At 31.2% G+C, this 20,085-nt stretch overlaps 1 protein-coding gene and 1 pseudogene across 1 annotated transcript; one reads left to right on the forward strand and one right to left on the reverse strand.

Moving 5' to 3' along the window:
- Window positions 1-14,458: 14,458 nt before the first annotated feature.
- On the forward strand, window positions 14,459-15,329 carry LOC136980859 (programmed cell death protein 10-like). The gene is given in 2 exon segments (XM_067277060.1): window positions 14,459-14,819; window positions 14,822-15,329. Coding segments are annotated over 2 exon segments (624 nt in total). The 5' UTR covers window positions 14,459-14,548; the 3' UTR covers window positions 15,175-15,329.
- Window positions 15,330-18,151: 2,822 nt separating this feature from the next.
- On the reverse strand, window positions 18,152-19,756 carry LOC136980860 (S-adenosylmethionine decarboxylase proenzyme-like; annotated as a pseudogene).
- Window positions 19,757-20,085: the final 329 nt, after the last annotated feature.

Here is a 20,085-nt window from a genome sequence, read left to right on the forward strand (position 1 = left end):
CGTTTATTTCCTTTTGAGAATTCGGATTATATATATAACAACAACTTCAAGATAAAGTACAAATTGGCTAGTTATGAGTCCGAAATTGGAAATCGGTTTAAAAATATGCTAGAAGTAACTAATAATAACTGTGAAGAGGTATACAAAATAATGATGAATATCATGAATGATTATATAATATCAAACAAGGATAACAAATACGCGCAAAATAAAAATAAAAAAATCTGGTATGATTCAGATTGTTACAAAGAAAAACGGCGAAAGCAACAAGATTTAAAAATTTACAGGCAAAATCCTAATAAAGAAAATTTGATTAATTACAAAAACTCCAAACGAATCTACAATAACTTAATTAAGACGAAAAAGAAAAACTACTTTTGTAGAATTGAATCAAATTTAATAAATAATAGTAATAATAGCAAAATATTTTGGAATACTATCCGAAAATTTCGACCAAAAGCTAATCTAGGAGATATTAACATTTGTATAAGATTCGAAACTTGGAAGAAATTTTATCAAAGCTTCATTATAAAAAATTTAAAAGTTCCAATGGAAAGAAATATTAATTATTATGATGATTATTTAAACGCTGACTTGACTATGAATGAACTCGACGAAGTAATTCAAAAAACAAAAAACAATACTACCCCAGGGGATGATAACATACCAACCAAATTCTTAAAAATGCTACCAACGGAATCTAAAATAAAATTATTGAAAATATTCAATGCTATGTACAGCACATTGTCCTATCCTGAATCTTGGAATTCCATAATCATGACGATGATCTATAAAAAGGGAGACCAGATGGCTCCAGAAAACTATAGACCTATAGCTTTGTTATCTACACTTAGAAAATGTTTTACATCGATACTTGCAAAAAAATTTCAAAATTGGATCAAAATCAACGAGTTAGAAGCAGAATTTCAGTTTGCTTATACAAAAAATAAAGGCACCGAATTTGCGATATTTACTTTGCTAATGATTATTCAAATATATCTCGTAAAAAAACATAGAAAAGTGTATGCTGCTTTTATAGATATTAAAAAGGCATTCGATTCAGTATATGTACCTTTTTTACAACAAAAACTTAAGGAGAGTGGTGCTAGTTCTCAATTTACAGGAACAATATCAATATTATTTCAAAATTATAAAATAAAGATCAAGCACGGTAAAAACATTCTTCCACCATTAACGCATTCACGTGGTATTCTTCAAGGAGATCCATTATCTCCACATTTATTTAACTTTTATTTGAAAGATATAGATCATCTTTTTTCTGAAGTAAACGATGGTATACTCATAGGCAATAAAGCATTTCATTATATTCTCTTTGCTGATGACTTGGTTGTGGTAGCACCGACAAAAATTTCTCTCCAAAGGAAAATCAATCAATTAAATTCGCATTTTAAGTCTAAATATTTAGCAGTTAATCCAAGTAAAACTAAAATAATTATTTTTCGGAACAACAGTAAAATATCTGTTAACGAAACAAAAATTTATCATGAAAATATCCTGCTACAAACTGTCAATGAGATAAATTACCTAGGAATTAATTTTGACTGGAACTTAACATTTAAATCGCACATTTCTAAACTTAACAATAAAGTCAATCAAGCAATCGATAATCTTTTGTTTTTATGCAGCAAATTGAAAACTTCTGACTTAAGAATACACATGAAACTTTACAATTCGATTATTAATCCAATGATATTCTATGCCAGTCCCATTTGGAGCTTGGATTATCTCTACAAATTAGAACGATTCCATATTTACTATCTACGCAGATTATTTCAGTTAGAACGGACAATACCCGGATATGCACTACGTCATGAAACCAATCGTATATGGTCTTTCCCGTTCATATTAAAACGAATCATTAAATTTTATTACAGACTCAAATTCAATAGTGACAACAATTTGATTGCTCTATATCATGAAAACATCAAGCAAAGTAAACTTCAAAAAAATAAACAGCTATGGCATAACAAATTAAAAACTATCTTCAACTCTTTTGGAGTATCAGAACTACTATTTCAAGATAACATTCAAGATTGGAAAACAGGCTACTCACTACTTTTAAACTCAGCTATGGCACAATCCATAAACAAAGATCAGTTCTCATTACATAGCAGTAAATATCATTCGTGGTACTTAGATATATTTAAAATACCATCAGTTCAATCATATATGTTGTATTCGGTAAACTTGAATGTAAAACGCTTTATAGCACAACTTCGTTTAAATAAAAATTCGCTGTATGTTAACAACACTTACATAAGCTTATCAACAAAATGTTTCTTATGTAACTCCGATGATTCAACACCTTATCATTTAATATTAAAATGTCCAAAATTAAATGATATTCGTGAACACTATGACATAACTCGAACTTATAAATGCAATTCGCTAATAGAATTGTTAAAAAACTTCAACAAAATGGGTAAAAAAGACTTATATAAAATTTATAACTATTTTTGTAAAATAATCGACATTTATAAAAACAAAACAAACTAACACTAATGAAGAATTAAAACATGTTATTATTAATGAAATAGAACAATAAAATTGTAAGATTCAAATTAATGTTTGGAATGTATTCGCGGAAAAATAGGTGTAAATCAAAATCAAAAGTATGTAAAGTAAAAAACAAGTAAACAATGTAAATGTAACCCCCTTGTAATAGGGAAGAAATTTCCAATAGACAATAAATGATGATAATAATAATAATAATGTGTCTTCATCATCTTTATCAAATTATTTCCTAAATTCAATAGATAAATACACATCTGCCGTTTTTATATTCGTTTATATGTCTTCTTTGTATATTATCTCCGCTTCATTTTACCGTTCTTTTCCACACTTCCTGAGCTAAATTTGTGTTTAAATTACTTTCATCAATACTTCTCTTATGCTCATTTACTGTTTCTTTCAAATTCCTCACAGTAGATCACACATAAGATGTCTCGTCACCTTTATTTCTTTCCATTTTTATTGTATATATAATGGACTGTTGTAAAAAGAATCTATTTCATTTATTGTTAAAGATAAACTTAACTTTCCTTCACGCATCCTCGCAGACCTGTTTATCATCTTGTAAACTGTCATACTAGAACAATCATCTATTTTTTCATATGTATATCTCTTCCTTCCATCCTACATGAATAATATTTTATTTTAAAAGCTGTATTTACAGTTTCAAAATTTAAAATTTATAATTTAAACAGCTGATTGGGATCTCTGCTGTACTGTACAGTACATCTGGTCTACATTTTAGTGGTGTCTTGCCCCTGTAAATCATACTTTTCCTGATAACTATCGAGGCGTGTTGATCGTCTATCTAACTCCGTTCTCGAAATTAACAAAAGACGGACAGACAGACAGATGGGAGTGAGAATGTATAGGTCTGCAATTTCAAAATGCAACTCAGTAAAATTTTTAATTTTTTAAAAGTATTTTAAAAAAATATTTATCATTCATTTTAATTCCTTAGAGAATTTTTAAAAATAAAAATACGCTTTAAAAAGTTTTATTTAATATTAAAAATAAATAAATAAAATTTATCTTATGCAATTAGAAATATATATTAAACATTTTATATAATATATAAACGAAAATCTATATTTTTTGGTTTAAAATAAATACAAAAATTTTTTGAAAGTTCGATCTTAATTTTTAATTAATTATAATTTACAGTCTTAATTTCCAACTGGAAAAGAACTAATTTACTTTCAATTATTACAAAAGTAATTACCCGCCCGTTAATAAACAAACCCGTTAAAAATTATTTTAAATGAGAAAATCTAAAAAAAAAGAGAAAAATCTCATTGACGTAATCTAAAGAGAAGTTTTTTTAAGGATTTAAAAGAAATAAACTATAATAAATCCAAAGTTTAAAGTATTAAAAGATAAATAAGATTATCGAGTGTAAAGTAAAAAAAAAGTTTAATAAATAAGATAAAAATAGAGAAAGGAAAGAAGATAAAGATAAATCCAGTGATGAGTGATGAGTTGCAAACTATTACATTGCTCCATAAATCAAAATACTTAATTTTTTAGATAAAGTTTTTATTTATTAAATGTTTAAAAAATTATCTAAATTAATTATTCTTATCAATTAATCATTATTTTCTGCATAATAATTTTATAAACGAATTCATTTTCATACACTTATACACTCTTCACTAGGTGAATTTCTTAAATTTCAGTAAAATTAGTAGGAAAACCTTGAGTTTAGAATGAAATTATGTCTTAATTATAAAGTTTAACAGATTAAATTTATACAGGATAGAATTATAATTTGATTACGATAAAAGTTTTTGTTGAAAAGTCTGCAAGGAGAAAATTTATCTAATATCTTCTCAACCTATGGATCGCGATCCCAATCTTCCGAGACTAATCAGGATGTTTAGATATTTAAAATGGAAAATTAATACTTGAAAATCTTTAATTATTGACATTTCTAAACGTAAAGTACTTCAGTTTCTTAGGAATTAAAAAAATCCATGTTTAAGTCTGTATAATTAAATTGCCTAAGTAAATGAATTATAATACAAGTCGACCGTATTAATCCGGCAATCAGTAATCCGGTTCCATCATTAATCCGACACTAATTTCGGGTGATTTCAAATTTTCCTTGTCTCCCACCAACGTCGCTACTGTTTAGGGGTGCTCAACGTTGCCAGATGTAGGATAATTTAACAATAATTTTCATTTAATGTTTGTTTTTTCTTTCTTAACCAACTTGTACTGATGTACAGGGTATTTTGTATAGATAAGATCATTACATAGAATATATTATGAATTTTAAAAAATATGTTATTAAAGTATCCGAAGAGTTTTTGTTCCTAGATATTGATCTGTATTTATGACGTGAAAGTAAATTTGTAAAATGGTTTATTCGATTTCGAAAGTAATTTGTTTCTTTCACAGACACCCATGAATCGAGACTATTTTTATTCATTTTAAAATGCATTCTTTTCTTCGATATTCTTTCTTGTATTCATAAGCCCCTTGCGGCTAAATCCACTTATCTCACTTGTCAGCAGGTGGGATACGACCTGCCATTAAGATATGAAATTTCTGGAATGGCACGTATTTTCCTGGAATGTGTTTTCCGGAAAACTTTTTCGATTCCGTGCACGAAGTTACAATCGGCGAAAATATAGAAAATAGTAGTCTTTCTCACAATAAAACAATTCTTTGGCAATCCGTTAGTTCAGCCGGAGCGTTACAGAAGTCTCTTTTATAAAGATTACACGGTTGATTCGGCCTGCGAATTTGATCGGTCGATTTTCTTAAACTTTCCCATTTTACACAACTCCCGTGTTGTATAAAATAACAAAGTTTAAACTTTTCTCCTTTCATGAAAAAAATAAACAAATTAAATGAAATTCTCCTTGAGATCTTCCTTGAGTTCGTTTTCGAGATAGATGAGGGTTCAAACTTACAATGAATCGAGTTGTCTAGAACGAGCGCGCAATATTTTATTGTTTTATTTATTTTTTTATGCCTGAGACTACGTCACTGCAGCCGTAGCGACAAATGATGGTCGTTGATGATCCTGGAAGGGATGATATTAATTTGTTAACTGTTCGACTTAATTCTTTGTTCGTGGTCGGATAGAAAACGAACTTTACCTTGTTATAGATTCACATAAAATAATTCTAATATTATTTAACATATTTGTTTTTACAACAACAAAAGAGTCGTAAACAATACGTCAGGACTTATCATACACTAGCAAGCAAATATCTAAAGCACTTATTAAGCTTTGGTTATCGCAAAAACGCTATAATTTAAATACTACAATTATTACGATTAACTGAAATGCATTTCTAAACTTTAGTTCTTTTTTTAGTTTGAATATTGTAACACACAAAACCAATGAACTTTTCAAAACGAGTTGCTTAACTTTCCCGTTAACTATATTTAAAACTGCGTGTGACGCCACCTGTTACGAAACTTTTACCATTTAACAATAAGCCATTAATCTCTTTTTTATAGATAATCAACCGAGCAACTAAGTACTGTACATGTGGATCGGTGTAGTTCGTGGGGTTACAGTATAAAAGCGAATTTGACATGGTAATAATAAGAATACGATAACTGAAAAACTTGCGCGTGGAGCGACTAAAATGGTGATACTGAGGCATATTGGACGTTCGTGCAAGCATTAAAGATCAATACAATACTCGAAATGGGGAAAGGTCAGGATGCGGTAGGGAGACTGAATGTGATCCTTTGGAAGAGGTAATTAGGGTTCGGTGAAGTATGAGAAGTAAAATGTCCATAAAGCTCTTTGACAACAACACCCCTTTTATATAACCCACTGTGTGGCGTAAAATATTGTCAAGATGTTCACAGCGCAATTGTATAGTTGCTGACAGCCAAGTGCACGGTTTTTAAAAATTTTTGAGGGTCAATAGTTTTATCATTTTATCGTTTTGTAATATATTTCTTTGGTTGTTAAGTGACGGCAACGCAACACTTGGCGATTTGCCTAGAGGGATGCCTTCCGGGAGGTCTTTTTAAGGGTAACTGGCCCCTATTCAGGCGTTACAGAGGTGGAAAAAATCCGGAAAACTCCACGTGACCAGCCCGTCTTGGCGAACCCACGACCGAACTCCAGTGTTCAGGAACGGAACCGCTTGGCCACTGGTAGGCCAGACTCTGTAATAAATTCTTCAGGACAATTTTTTGCCTTACATTTTACAGGTGCTCACTTAAAAATGGTGAACTATATTAAAGAATGGTAAAAAAATAATTGATTGGTTAATTTTTGTTTAATGCATTGCTAGAGTTTGATATTAATGTTACGAGAACGTATGATTAAAAGAAGTTTCAAATTATATGTGTGTTATTGTCGATTCCTATGGAAATTCCATAACTATGAACATTTTTTATTGTTGCATTAACAATAAGTGTTAACAATATTCAAAAAGGATTAAAGTATTTTCGAAGCGATTTCTTTATTGAAAAATGAATTTTTTAAGTAAGTCAATCAAGTAGTTTTATATATATACATAATTAAAGAATTATTTATCGGTATGCGAATGATGTATATTAAAAAGTTGTATTAATCGTAATTTTTTAACGAAAGGTTTAAAATAATCAATGAAAATATTATATAGCACATTATGATATGAATTGCAACTACATTTCCTCTTGATTTCTTTCAATTAGAAAGGGAGAACAACTTCTTGCGGGTATTTACAATTAATTCTCAAAAATTAGCGTAGAAATTTAGTTTCGATTGTCTTCGAGATAAACTTTTTAATTGCAACGAATAAGAAACTATACGTATAGGCCACAGTATATATAAAAAGAAGAATAAATCAATATTAATGATATTTAAATCTGCTTTAATTTTCTGTATACAACATTTTCAGCATAGAATAGATTTGTGCAAATATAATTTTATTTCTCAATGTAACCTTACACATATGAATATTGCATTCCATCACACGCTTCTACAAGTTTTATTCTATAGATTTTGTAAAACGAATTGAAATTTTCTTATTTTATATTATGTTAATACATTAGAATAAATTAGTATTTGTAATTCTGTTTACAATAATAATTATGAAATGATTATTTCTAGGTGAACAACGATCGTTCGATGGAAGTTACTTTCCTTATAGAAATAACATTGAAGTAAGTTTATCAGAAAATTTTATGATGTATGTTTTAGTTAAAATAGAGCAAATAATATTCAGATAGCAATAGAAGTCAAATACACAGAGAAATATGTAACGATATTTTGAGATTTCTGTTTATTTAAATATGATTTGAAAGCTGGTAATTTTCTTTAAAAGCATTCAGACATTTTGTAAACATAACATCGTATAAATTTAACTGCCTTTCAGTTTTCCTACAAATATTTTAAACAATAGACGTATCGAGCAGACTGTATTTCTCCAATCCCCTTAACATTCAATTCTCAGTTTCTGGCTTTTTGATCTCGAAGATTGCAATAATATATTCGATATTAAATGGAATTTGTTTCTCATTTAGGCTAAGATATTTAGGTTTTTATTTATTTTTTTTCCAGGAAAATTTAATACTCGATCAAGTAAATTGTTGAAATTACATAAAAAATGAAACTGAATTTAATAAAAAATTAATTCATATTATTTGACGCCTTTTTAAAATCAAAATTAACGTGTTTAATCACTGTTCGGGGTCTTGGTCTCCTGGTATAACTTGAACAAATACAGTTATGGTATTTTAAACGCCTATATACTCGTAAATTAGAACGATCGATCCCTGGATCGATTTTAAGGCTTGAATTGGGAAATTAATATTACACCAAATATTTTAATATTTTGATCTAAAACAATAGCTTTACCTTCTGAAGATCTTCGTTGTAGTGTTTACAATTTATTATTAAAGATTGAAAATTTTTCTTAGAAAAACAGGGTTATCTCTTTTCATAAAACATTGAATGAATTGAGATATTCCTTTATATTTCGGTATCAATCACCTTACAACTAAGAACTTATTTAAATGAGATAATGCAAGTTAAATCGTACCAGTTATTGAACCATGACCCGTTTGTAAACGATGTTAAAGTATCAAAGAACTGTTTATAATAAAACATTTGGGAGGGAAAATCAGACAATACCTAAATTACGATTTGAGTTACTCTGTTAAAAGCTTGAATACGCAGCTATGTTTGAATAAATTTCGAATGGTAATAAGGGCCATCGCTCGTATAATTCTAATAATGGAAGATATCCTTACTGCAAAAGTACTGTTGAGTGTGTATCGAGCCATATTTTTGTTTCAGGTGTCGTGTTATCCCAGATAAAAAGTAGTATTCTAGGTGAAAGAAACGAATATATGTTTTAATTTAATTGTTTAGTTGTCCATAATTTAATTGTTTAATATTTGTTATATGTTGAACTTGTCATTTGTTATTTACCTTCCCCTATTTTAGGGATGAAAACTAAAATCAATAAACGATCATTTACAAATTCTAACGTTTGATATATTAGGAATTTGATCATTTGAGTATAAACTTAAATGTCTTCAAACTATGTATTGCACATTATTTTAATACATATAGAAAGAATTTCTAGTATTGATATTTTAACAAATTATATAGAACACAAAATATTTTAATATTGATTATTAAAATTGTTTCTCAGTAATGTAACTTACCTGCTAGTTTTTAATGTGTTCTACGTTTTACGAAATATACTACAAATAAGTTAAACGGATGTATTTAGTTTTACAATGATTATACAAATAAAAACAAACTGTTATTACAAATTATTGTAATTTTATTGTAAATTGTGTGTAATATCTTATTAATGTATTGTATGGTTAATATTTCAGTATGCAGGCCAATTGATCCAATACGGACCAGAAACAGAATTTCCCGAGTATTGGCCGGTTATAGAAATGAGGGAAAATGTGCTGCTAGCAGAGTCGCCCGGATATGATCAAAGATTAAATGTTACAGAATATGGATCTACTACACACTGGTATGAATATGGTCCAAGAACGGATGTAATAGAACATGGACCGCCAGATCAATTTCATGCATATGATCCTCCAAGAATGCATGTAACAGAATATGGGCCGCTAGCAGAATGGTATAGATATGGTCCAAGCACAAATGTCTCAGAATATGGGCCTTCAGGACAATGGTATGGATATGGTCCAAGAACGGATGTAATAGAACATGGACCGCCAGACCAATTTTATGCATATGGTCCTCCAAGAATGCATGTAACAGAATATGGGCCGCTAGCAGAATGGTATAGATATGGTCCAAGCATAAGTGAACCAGAATATGGGCCTTCAGGACAATGGTATGGATACGATCCAAGTATGAATGACTTAGAATATGGGCCTCCACCACAGTTATATGCACCAGTTATAGAAGTCTGTCAAAATGAACTGTCCGTAGAAATCACTGGATACGATCTAGCACCAGATAACCATGAATATGAACTACCGGTGGAGCAATGTAGATATAGGCAATTTCCAGAAATGCCAGGCTATGGACCAATTCCGGAATTACATACACATGAGCCCGAACTACAAATAGTTGAATGTGGAGTGTCTACAGAAATTCCCGGACAAGGGCCAGTACAAGAAATAATTGAATCTGAGACATTGACAGAAATCTCTGCATACGAGCTATCGTCAGAATCGCCAGGAGAGGGGCCGGCAGAATCGCCAAAATCTGAAGCACGAGAGGAAGAATTGGAATATATTCCAGAATCAGGAATGATCGAACACGAACCTTCAGATAAAAAAATGTTACAAGCAGACGTCCCTCCGTCATCAGAAACTCCTGCATTTTTACCAATGCCAGGTAATTAGTATATTAATGGTAAATCTTGTTAATTTTATCACGGTGTTAATTTGGTAAAAATATACAAATAAATGAACATATCTACATGAACGATTCTATGATTGTAATAATTTAAAATTTATACACATTAATTGATAAGAATTAATAACACCATTCTTATGCTTGTGTATTAAGATTAAATTTCTATATAAACATAAAATAATTTTTGTTAGATGCTTGTTCAATATTTTCGAAATAGAATTCATTTTTAAATGTGTTTGTACACACACACACACAAAAATTACTTTAATTTTCTGTGTAATGAGTAGTTATAACTTACCAAATTTTGTAAAATTAATAGCATACAAATTGACTTTCAAACACATCTCGTGGATTATATGCTGAAAATTAGAGTAGTTTTTTATATTTGTGTTTAAATTATTATATTTTTTCATTACTCTGATTCTTTCAGTATCGGAAAGATCTTAAGTTTGTATCTATTTTTACATTGTTTAGTCAAATATACTCAGTATTATTATGTAGTGCATTTCATCATTTTCTACGACTCCATGTTTTTACATTATACTAGCTGACCCGGCCACGCGTTTCTGTGGCTCAAAATGTATCTATTATAAATGTATAACACTTCCCCCGTGGAGGGAATTTCAAAAAAGCCCTTCTTAGTGTACATTCTCTTGACGTACCCTATTAAAACGCAATCAATACCGCATGTAAAATAGTATAAATAGAAGCCGAGTTCTTCACAGTAAGCCTTAATCCCGTCACTTTTCCCGCTGGGGAATATCGAAAAATCCCTTTTTACTGTATATTCTGTTGACGTAACCTATTAAAACTCAATTGAAAACGCAAAAAACCGCATGTAAAATAGTATAATAGAAGCCGAGTTCTTCACGGTAAGCCTTAATCCCGTCCATCTTACCCCACTGGGGGGAATTTCGACATGTATATTATATAAAAACACGTGCGTATTCGAATGCAACGTTGTGTCAAAATTTCAAAGGAATCGGTAGGAACAAACGAACGTTATATTTTATTTATATAGATAGATAGAAAATGATCTGCTTCAGTCCATTCTCACAGAAAAGCAGAATGCCTGACAGAAAAGCAAACTTAGGTCGTCGGAAGTTAGCGCCATCTGTTGGACATAAAAGCCTTAATCCATATATAAATATATTTTTGAAAGGGGGAAATGGTGTAGGGGTATGAAAAATAGATAGTAGCCGATTCTCAGACCTACTGAATATGCATATGAAATTTGGTAAAAATCGGTAAAGCCGTTTCGGAGGAGTAAGGTAACTAACATTGTGACACGAGAATTTTATATATAAGATTTACTTGTTAATATTTGAAATTCAATAAATCCTGTATGACTCTGCACAGATCTAGTCTTTATTGGATTATTATTTTTCAAAATATTTCTGAAATTGAATGTTATTTGAAATTAAAGAAAAATATTAATATCCTGCTGTATTATATGTTTTTAATCATTTCGTTTCTATTTAATAACAGCATTGTAAATTTAAATTAAGAAAAAATAAGATTTAAAACATAAAATTTATTTTTAGATGTGAAATCTAAACAGTACATCAATGGAAAAGTAATGAAGATGACGAAAAGCGTTAATTTCAAAGAAATTGAAAGTGATAACAACGAAAATTTACTCGATGATGAACACGATAAGGTTAGTAAATATTTTTGATTTATTCCTTAATTTATATTCATATAAACTGATTTTAAATGTTGTTGTTGTGTTTGTTGGTAATTGAAAAATTAAAGTAATTTCATTTACATTTGGAAATGTTTAATAATTAAAGTAATTGTTTTCATTTAGTTGTTATTGATAAATATTGGAATAAACAGCAGCTTTTCAAGTCATTAATATAATTAAAACATTTCACTCTTGATTATTCTATATTTGAATTATTTCATTATTGTTTAATTATTTCTATTTTGTAAATTTGAATAATTCTGAATTCGAATAATTTGAAATTCTACATAGACTCTAAACAGCATAATTTGATGATATATTTACATGATATTTAAAATTGCTTTTATTATTTTTGAATTACGAAAACATTTACTGTTTCTAGAAAACAACAAACTGCATGGATGTTTTCATCCAGTTCTTTAGGGAACTTCCATCGTTAATTTTATCGTGTTTCAAGTCGTCATCTAAATAAAATTATTGATAATTATAAAGGTATGTCAAGGATTTTTATGTTTTATACTACATTCACGTGAGAAAAGTTAATTAAGGCTACATTTATCTTGTCGAATAGAATAAATTATAACGAAAAATTAAAAATAATTCTTAAATCGCTTTTAAAAAGCAATAAACTTTTAAACATTTCAAATTAAAATAATAAGTTTCTGCAAATAAATACTTATAAAATTTTATCATTACTTTTTCAGATAAAACTGAAGAAGTTAATTAAGATCAGTTAATTTATCATATTTCGAAACCGTTCAGTTAATTTTTGTCGATTCATAAACTCCATAAGGTTTAGGTACACGGACACTTGGCAATGTCAATCAAAAAATTTATTTCAGTCAGTACATACACCTGTATTTGTGTAGATTTCGTGCTACATAGGCCCCTCTTCAGCAGACTAAAAAATATCAGAAACGACTTCAGATCTTTAAGGATTTTCCCTGGAAATCTATGCAGTTTACGTTATCACATAACTGCGGTCTCCGCCGGTTCTTGCAAAAGGTATGGTAAGGCTAAAACCGACACAAATCGGTTAAAGTTAATTCTATATTATTCGGCATATGTCCGTACTGTTAAACAGTAGATACATACCTCTATGGACACTATATGTAAACATTCTTCTTTGACCTCTATCTTTCAAGAGGTAAAAAATATTTTGAACAAACCACTAGGGTTTCGCGAACTTTATATTCGAATGTTTTAGAGACGTTCCTCTTGACATTTAAAACATTCGAAGAGGAACATCTCTAAAACATTCGAATGCCCTCCCCCTTTCTCCCTATTTCCCTCATTCCCTCTAATGCCCCTTTCCTCCCATTCCCTCTAATGCCCTGCCCCATTCTCTGTAATGCCCTCCCTCCCTCCTCCCTCCCTCCCTCCCCATTTCCTCAAATGCCCTTTTTCCCTCCCTTTAATGCCCTCCCTCATTTCCTCTAATGCCCTCCCTCATTTCTTCTAATGCCCTTTCCCATTCCCTCTAATGCCCTCCCTCCCTTCCTCTAATGCCTTCCCTCCTTCCCTCCCTCTAATGCCCTCCGCCCCTCCCTGTAATGCCCTCTCCCCTCCTTCCCTCCAATGCCCCCCTCCTTCCCTCCCCAATTCCTTCTAATGCCCTCCCTCTCTCCAATGCCCGCCTCCCTCCCTTCCCCATTCCTTCTAATGCCCTCTCTCCCTCATTCCCTCTAATGCCCTCCCCCTCCCTCATTCCCTCTAATGCCCTCTTCCCATTCCCTCCATTGCCCTGCCTCCCTCCCTCTCTCTAAAACATTGGAATGCCCAGTAGGGTTCACGAAACCCTTCTGGTTTGTTCAAAATATTTTTTACCTCTTGTAAGATAGAGGTCAAAGAAGAATGTTTACATATAGTGTCCGTAGAGGTATGTATCAACTGTTTAACAGTACAGGCTTACGCCGAATAATATAGAATTAACTTTAACTGATTTGTGTCGGTTTTAGCCTTACCAGACCTTTTGCAAGAACCGGCAGAGACCGCGGTTATCTGATAACGTAAACTGCATAGATTTCCAAAGAAAATCCTTAAAGATCTGAAGTCTTTTCTGATATTTTTTAGTCTGCTGAAGAGGGGACTATGTAGCCGAAAACCTACACAAACACAGGTGTGCAGTACGTACAACTGAAATCAATTTTTTGATAAACATTGCCAAGTGTCTGTGTACTTAACCTTATGGAGTTTATGAATCAACAGTTAATTAACTCAAAATTTTAAATGATAAATTATGAAAATCAACATCATAATTATTCTGCAAGTTTATTTATTAAATTAAGAAAGCTTCCCTCTTCATTCTTTGAATCTTTTCAAAATTTAATTGGATTTATTCTGAAAAAAATACATCAATTTGCTTAAATTCAAAAAACATACATACAAACATTTATAATTTTTTCTGGTTAAAAATGCCAAAGAGACTTTTCACAGTAGTAAAATCTTAATTTAACTTGATTTTTCGAAAGATAATCGTAAACCGAGTTAAGTCTGAATAATATTTAAGCATGAAAATGGGCGAAGAATCATCTATTACGGCACTCGTGCTACCGATATTAGTTCGTCCGATACTGAAGAAGTTAGAAAGAAAAGATGTCACTGCTGCACAACAGCTAAAATTGGCTATTTCTAAAGTTGAAGCAGCACATACAGGATTTGTATATGATCTTGTCATGGGATTAGTAAGAAGAGCAGAGTTATCAGTAAATATGGCAGAAAGTTAATTAAAGTTACAAGGATCAATTCCAGACACAAACGAATACAAATGTAGTCGTCCCGAGATAGTTTTCAAGAATTGAACAGGAAGTCTTCGTCCTTAAAGAAAATTTTGAGTCGTATTCCAGATGAAATTAATGATCGTAAAACATTTTTGGAAACAATCAAAGAAATGGCAAGTGCAATTAAAAAACTTTTGGATGCTGTAAATGAAGTTTCTGGATATATTCCCTCTCCTACTGGAAAACAGGCATTAGAGCAACGAAAAAGAGAATTTGTGAAGTATTCTAAGCGTTTAAGTAACACATTAAAAGATTTTTTTAGAGAGGGACAAGCTCAAAGTGTATTTGTAAGTGCCATTTATTTGATTCATCAAACTAATCTTATAATGCTAACAGTGAAGAATAAATGTGATTAAGGATTAAAGATTTCCTTCCAAAGTTCATTAACAGCATGCATCAGAATCCACTGAACAAAAATTTATACAAAGATGAAAGTTACTGTGATATAGCATTAAAAAAAAGAGAGAAAAAGAACCCTTTGATTCATGCAGTATGTAAATGATGTATATAGAATTACAGATAAAATAAAAAGGGATTATGGTAAACTAAGAGGGACAATTCAATTTTGATCATTTCTTTTCAACATTCCAAATATTTTGTTTTATAAAATCTTATTAAGGAATATATAAAATTCTGTGTGTAGATAGATGAAATATAAGGAATTTTATTCTTTGTAGATTAATTATTAACATTTGGTTATGTACAGAGAATACTGAATGTTTTGAAAGGTGAATGAATGAAAACATATGTGATAAATATAAATCCTAATACTTATGTATGAATATTGAAAAAACCTTGAATATAATTCAATGGTCTATATAAACAAAAATAAATATTTAAAATTTTTTTCTGGTTAAAGATACTTGTGTATGTATATGTGACCGGAGGGTCGGAGTCTCTTTGACCCCTCGTCAGGATGTGACACCACCGAGTCTGTCAAGACTCGGAAATCGCGACGCAGAGTTCTTACGTCACGCGAGCGGTCGCGGGTGAGTGGGTATGTTCGCTGTGGAGGTGGAGGTAGGAAAACCGAGGAAGTGATTCACTCGGGACACTGGCTAAGTAACAAGAATAACTTTAATAAAAATGTATAAAAATTTACAGCACGACGATTAGCTAACAAGGACGTATTCCGAGATTCCCGGAGAGAGAGAGTTTACAAACGATTCGCGAGTTGATAAATACCTTGGTTAAGGAGATGTGAGAGTCCCTTGAGCCGCCGGGTATCCACGATCCTAGACGGTATATTTCACAGAGGTTCACAATGCATAGAATAAACAGTCCACAATATAAAACAATCTGCACGGTACTATGTCCACGGTATAAATTCCCGGTCTTCTAGGTGGAATCGCTTCGGAAGTAGATCGGAAGATTGCGGGAAGGTTTCAGGGTTGGACTCGCGGTGGCTAACCAAACGACGACTGACTGGATTTGTCATCGTTCCCTCGTATTATTTTTCCACTTGGGTTTTTTCCCTGAGGTCAGAATCTCGTTGTTAAGGGTCGGGTGTCCAATACGTGAATTACTTCTGAAAGTTCCGGGTGACATACGCCTAACTAGATGGATCATCCTCAACGAGGAAGCAAGTTCGTGGGAAATAATTTTTATGGTTTTCAACAGATCTTTTGATAAAATGGTGGAGAGAAAAATCGAAAAATTTTGGATTGAACACCTTCGTCCCTCACATATAATTGATAATAAAAAGAAATAAATATCTTTTAAAAAAAAGTGTAGAGAATTTAATTTGTACTTCTTAATTTCCGATTAGCTGTATACAAACTTACGGCTTCGACCAGAAGTCACGTTGTATCAATTCAAATATTTTTCTCTGAACGGAGTTAGATAATTGACCGGCATGACTGGATTGTTAACAGGAAAAGTATGATGTACAGGGGGCGAGATACTACTAAAATCAAGAGCATATATTTTAAATTAAATAAATTTTAAATATAATTAAAAATTGCAGCCCGGCATTACAATTATATAAAATTACATTTAGGCTAAAATTTATTCTAAGTAAAATGTCGGAATTTCAAATGAAAATACAAAATCTCGTAAACGTCTAAAGAATTGTAAGATTTATTTGTATAAATATAAAATATTCGAAGATTATTTGTGACAATGCGCGAAGAGCCCCCTATGCTACCGCACCACTTGACCGAAGTATGCAAAATAGAATAGTCTAGTGCTTCTCAATTTTTGTGTAAAGGACGTTTTTTCATTTAAACCCTTCACTGATTAGTATTTTTTGTGATCCATCCATAATACCACGCTCAACTATATACGATTGTATTACCAACAAAGGTTGTCATTTTGAATATGTTCTTTAAGAAATCGAATGACATAAGACGTGTGGGTTTTTTTACATTTCGTCATTCTTTTCCGTTTTGACCTTCCGACATTTAATTTAAACAATTTAATTAACCTATTGTCTGCCTCTCACAATCTTATTATATACGAATCAATGAAATTTTGCGAAAATTTAAATCAGCGTAAATTTTGAGCTTTTTTTAGACTTCGAGCAAACTGCTTTATATGGAATCAGCGTTAAGCAAAGCAGCGTTAAGCAAAGCAGCGTTAAGCGCGATCTTGCTTAACGCTCTACTTCCAAAAACAAATAACGGCTTCTGTACAAACTTCCAGTTTGTACAGAAGCCGTTATTTCAATTCAAAATTTTCCCTAAACTGAGATAGCAATAGTCGCGCCAATCAAGAAAAGTATGATGTACGGAGGAAAGACAGTACTAAAAAATTGAGAACATTCACAAAAAATTGCAACTCAGTATTGTGACGATATCACAATAAATAAATGCTTGTTTGTATATTAATTTTATAATAATTTTGTAGACAATGATCTAAACCTCAAAACATTTTGAAATAATTTATTTTATTACCAGTTAACATTCAGAATTTATAAAGATTTATACAGTTGAAAAAAAATCACCTTATCTGAACATACCTGATTTGAAAAAGTTACTTCTAAAATTTAGCTACAAAAATGTTTCCAAATCTTCAAAATTATTTTCTAAATCTACATATATAATACATATTATATAATATACTGTATATAAAGTGCAATGCAATTTTACCAGGGAATTTCAGACTTAAGTATGAGCACGCCGGAATTTGCTGCAGTCTGACGCATTGTACCACTCTAAACGAGCTCGAATCTGTGATTGATCTGTCATTCATTTGACCAAGACCAATCAAAACAAAGCTTACAGCCTTCACCACAAAATATGAAAAGATGGATCACGATATTCTTCCCCATAACGCGTGTGGAAGTAAGAGACTGTAAAATTTACTTATGGGCAAAGGGCTACAAAAGAAAAAAACATTAAACAATGAGGTATGTCCAGTAAGGTGTTTCATTCGTCCTCAACTGGAAGCTTTGGCAAAGAGGGTGTAGGTCAGATCGTAATTCTTGAAGCGGCAAAACTGTAGTTCTGTACGACAGTAGTTACGAAATTCGACACTGTGAAATTCATTGTGTGTGTTGATGGCCAGAGATAACTAAATTAGAAAGAAAGGTTTGTCAATTTAAAAATGAATTATAAAACTAACCCTTAAATTACATACCTTATTTGCCAAAATGGTCATAATGAATTTTCCTGGATGAAAAGTCCGCAGTAATTGAGAAAACAATTCATGATGACATTCCTAAATATTAAAGATAACATTCTCAACGTAAAAACCAAATTTAAACAAATATAATGCAATTCTATAATTCAACTGCATCCTCTAGACCCGTGGTTCTCAATTCATGGTCTGCGGAACACAGGTGCTCCGTGAAGCCACTTCAAGTGTTCCACAAAAATTAAAATATACAATTAAAAATTGTTGCAAAAGAAAAATTGATACAATGTACAATAACTTTTGTATAAGAATGTAATCAGTAAACACCAATGACATCATACTAGACAGTGTGCACTCTTGATTTCAAAAAAGTTTGCCACCCCTGCTTTAAAGCTAGTGTACTGTGAAAAGTTGTCAAAGTTTAGTATTCCCTGACTTCAAAAAGATTGAGAACCATGGCTCTATACCAGTGTTTTTCAATTACTGGTCTAGGGACTGATATTTTTCAAACTAGCACTGCATCCACAGAAAAATTTTTGATCATACTGACATTGGCACAGTTAATTACAGATGACATTTAAATAGTAATCTACAATTACATACAGAAACTGTAGATAAGCATAATTCATAGTTGCATATAATTATTGGTCCATGCAAAATTATTCATAATTTTACTGGTCCATGGATAAGAAAAACATTAAAAAACACTGCTGTGACAATCTACAGTAACAAGTCTTGCCAAAACATTTCTCAAATCCTTAACTTTTTTGTAACATCCTAGTTACAAAATGCATTTCGAAACTACACCGTTAGAGAAGTTTAATATTAAGAAATAAAATGTGTGTTTTGGCGAGACTTGTCTTATTGTAGATTTTGTCGATAAGACTGAAGTTGAATTACCTATAATTTATTACAAACCTGAGGAATATTAGTTTCAAAACTCACCTATGAACAAAGTGTTTCTGGTGTGATGTGAATTGTTATGTAATAACCCTACATATAAATAAGATCATTATTAATCATCAATTTTAAATTGATTTCAAAGATTAAACAAAACTTACTCCTTTCAGTAAACCATAGAATATCCACATGGATTAAAGGGAAAATCATCAATAGTCACCCCTGGTAGCAGTTTATCAATTCCTGACTTCTGAGTTGCATCTTTACGCACTCACTTCTCTTGTGAATATTTTCATTATCTTTTGATCTAAATCTTGCATGATAATGTGTTTTTCATTAAGGTATATTTTAAAGGAATTATTATGTCAGTTGAAAAAAATTAATGAAAAGGATATCTCCAAAGTTTGGTCCGGAACTTGAATTCCTCCAAATTGTACAGATGGATTCAATGTATATAGATACCTGTAATAAAATTTAAACTTCATAAATTGAAAATGATTAGATTTTAGTTTTAAGTTTATACTTCAAACAATGAAAGAAGTGCACATGAACATTAGCGTTTAAAATTTGCTGCTTCAGTTAAAACCAAAAATATACTTTGGAAGAGTACCAGAATTAAACTTTTAAAATGAGTGTGGTTAATTCAAGAAGAGAGCATATAAGAGGCTGTCCATAAATTACATAAGGTATTTTGGGGTGGGTGGGGTCAAGGATTTCTTACAATTTCTTACTCGGGGGTAGGGGGTAATGGATCTCGTCTTACGTAATATTCTTATTTTTATGTTTTGATC

Source organism: Centruroides vittatus, unplaced genomic scaffold (assembly GCF_030686945.1).
Source record: "Centruroides vittatus isolate TY-2023 unplaced genomic scaffold, ASM3068694v2 contig_727, whole genome shotgun sequence".
Classification (NCBI taxonomy): Eukaryota; Metazoa; Arthropoda; class Arachnida; order Scorpiones; family Buthidae; genus Centruroides; species Centruroides vittatus.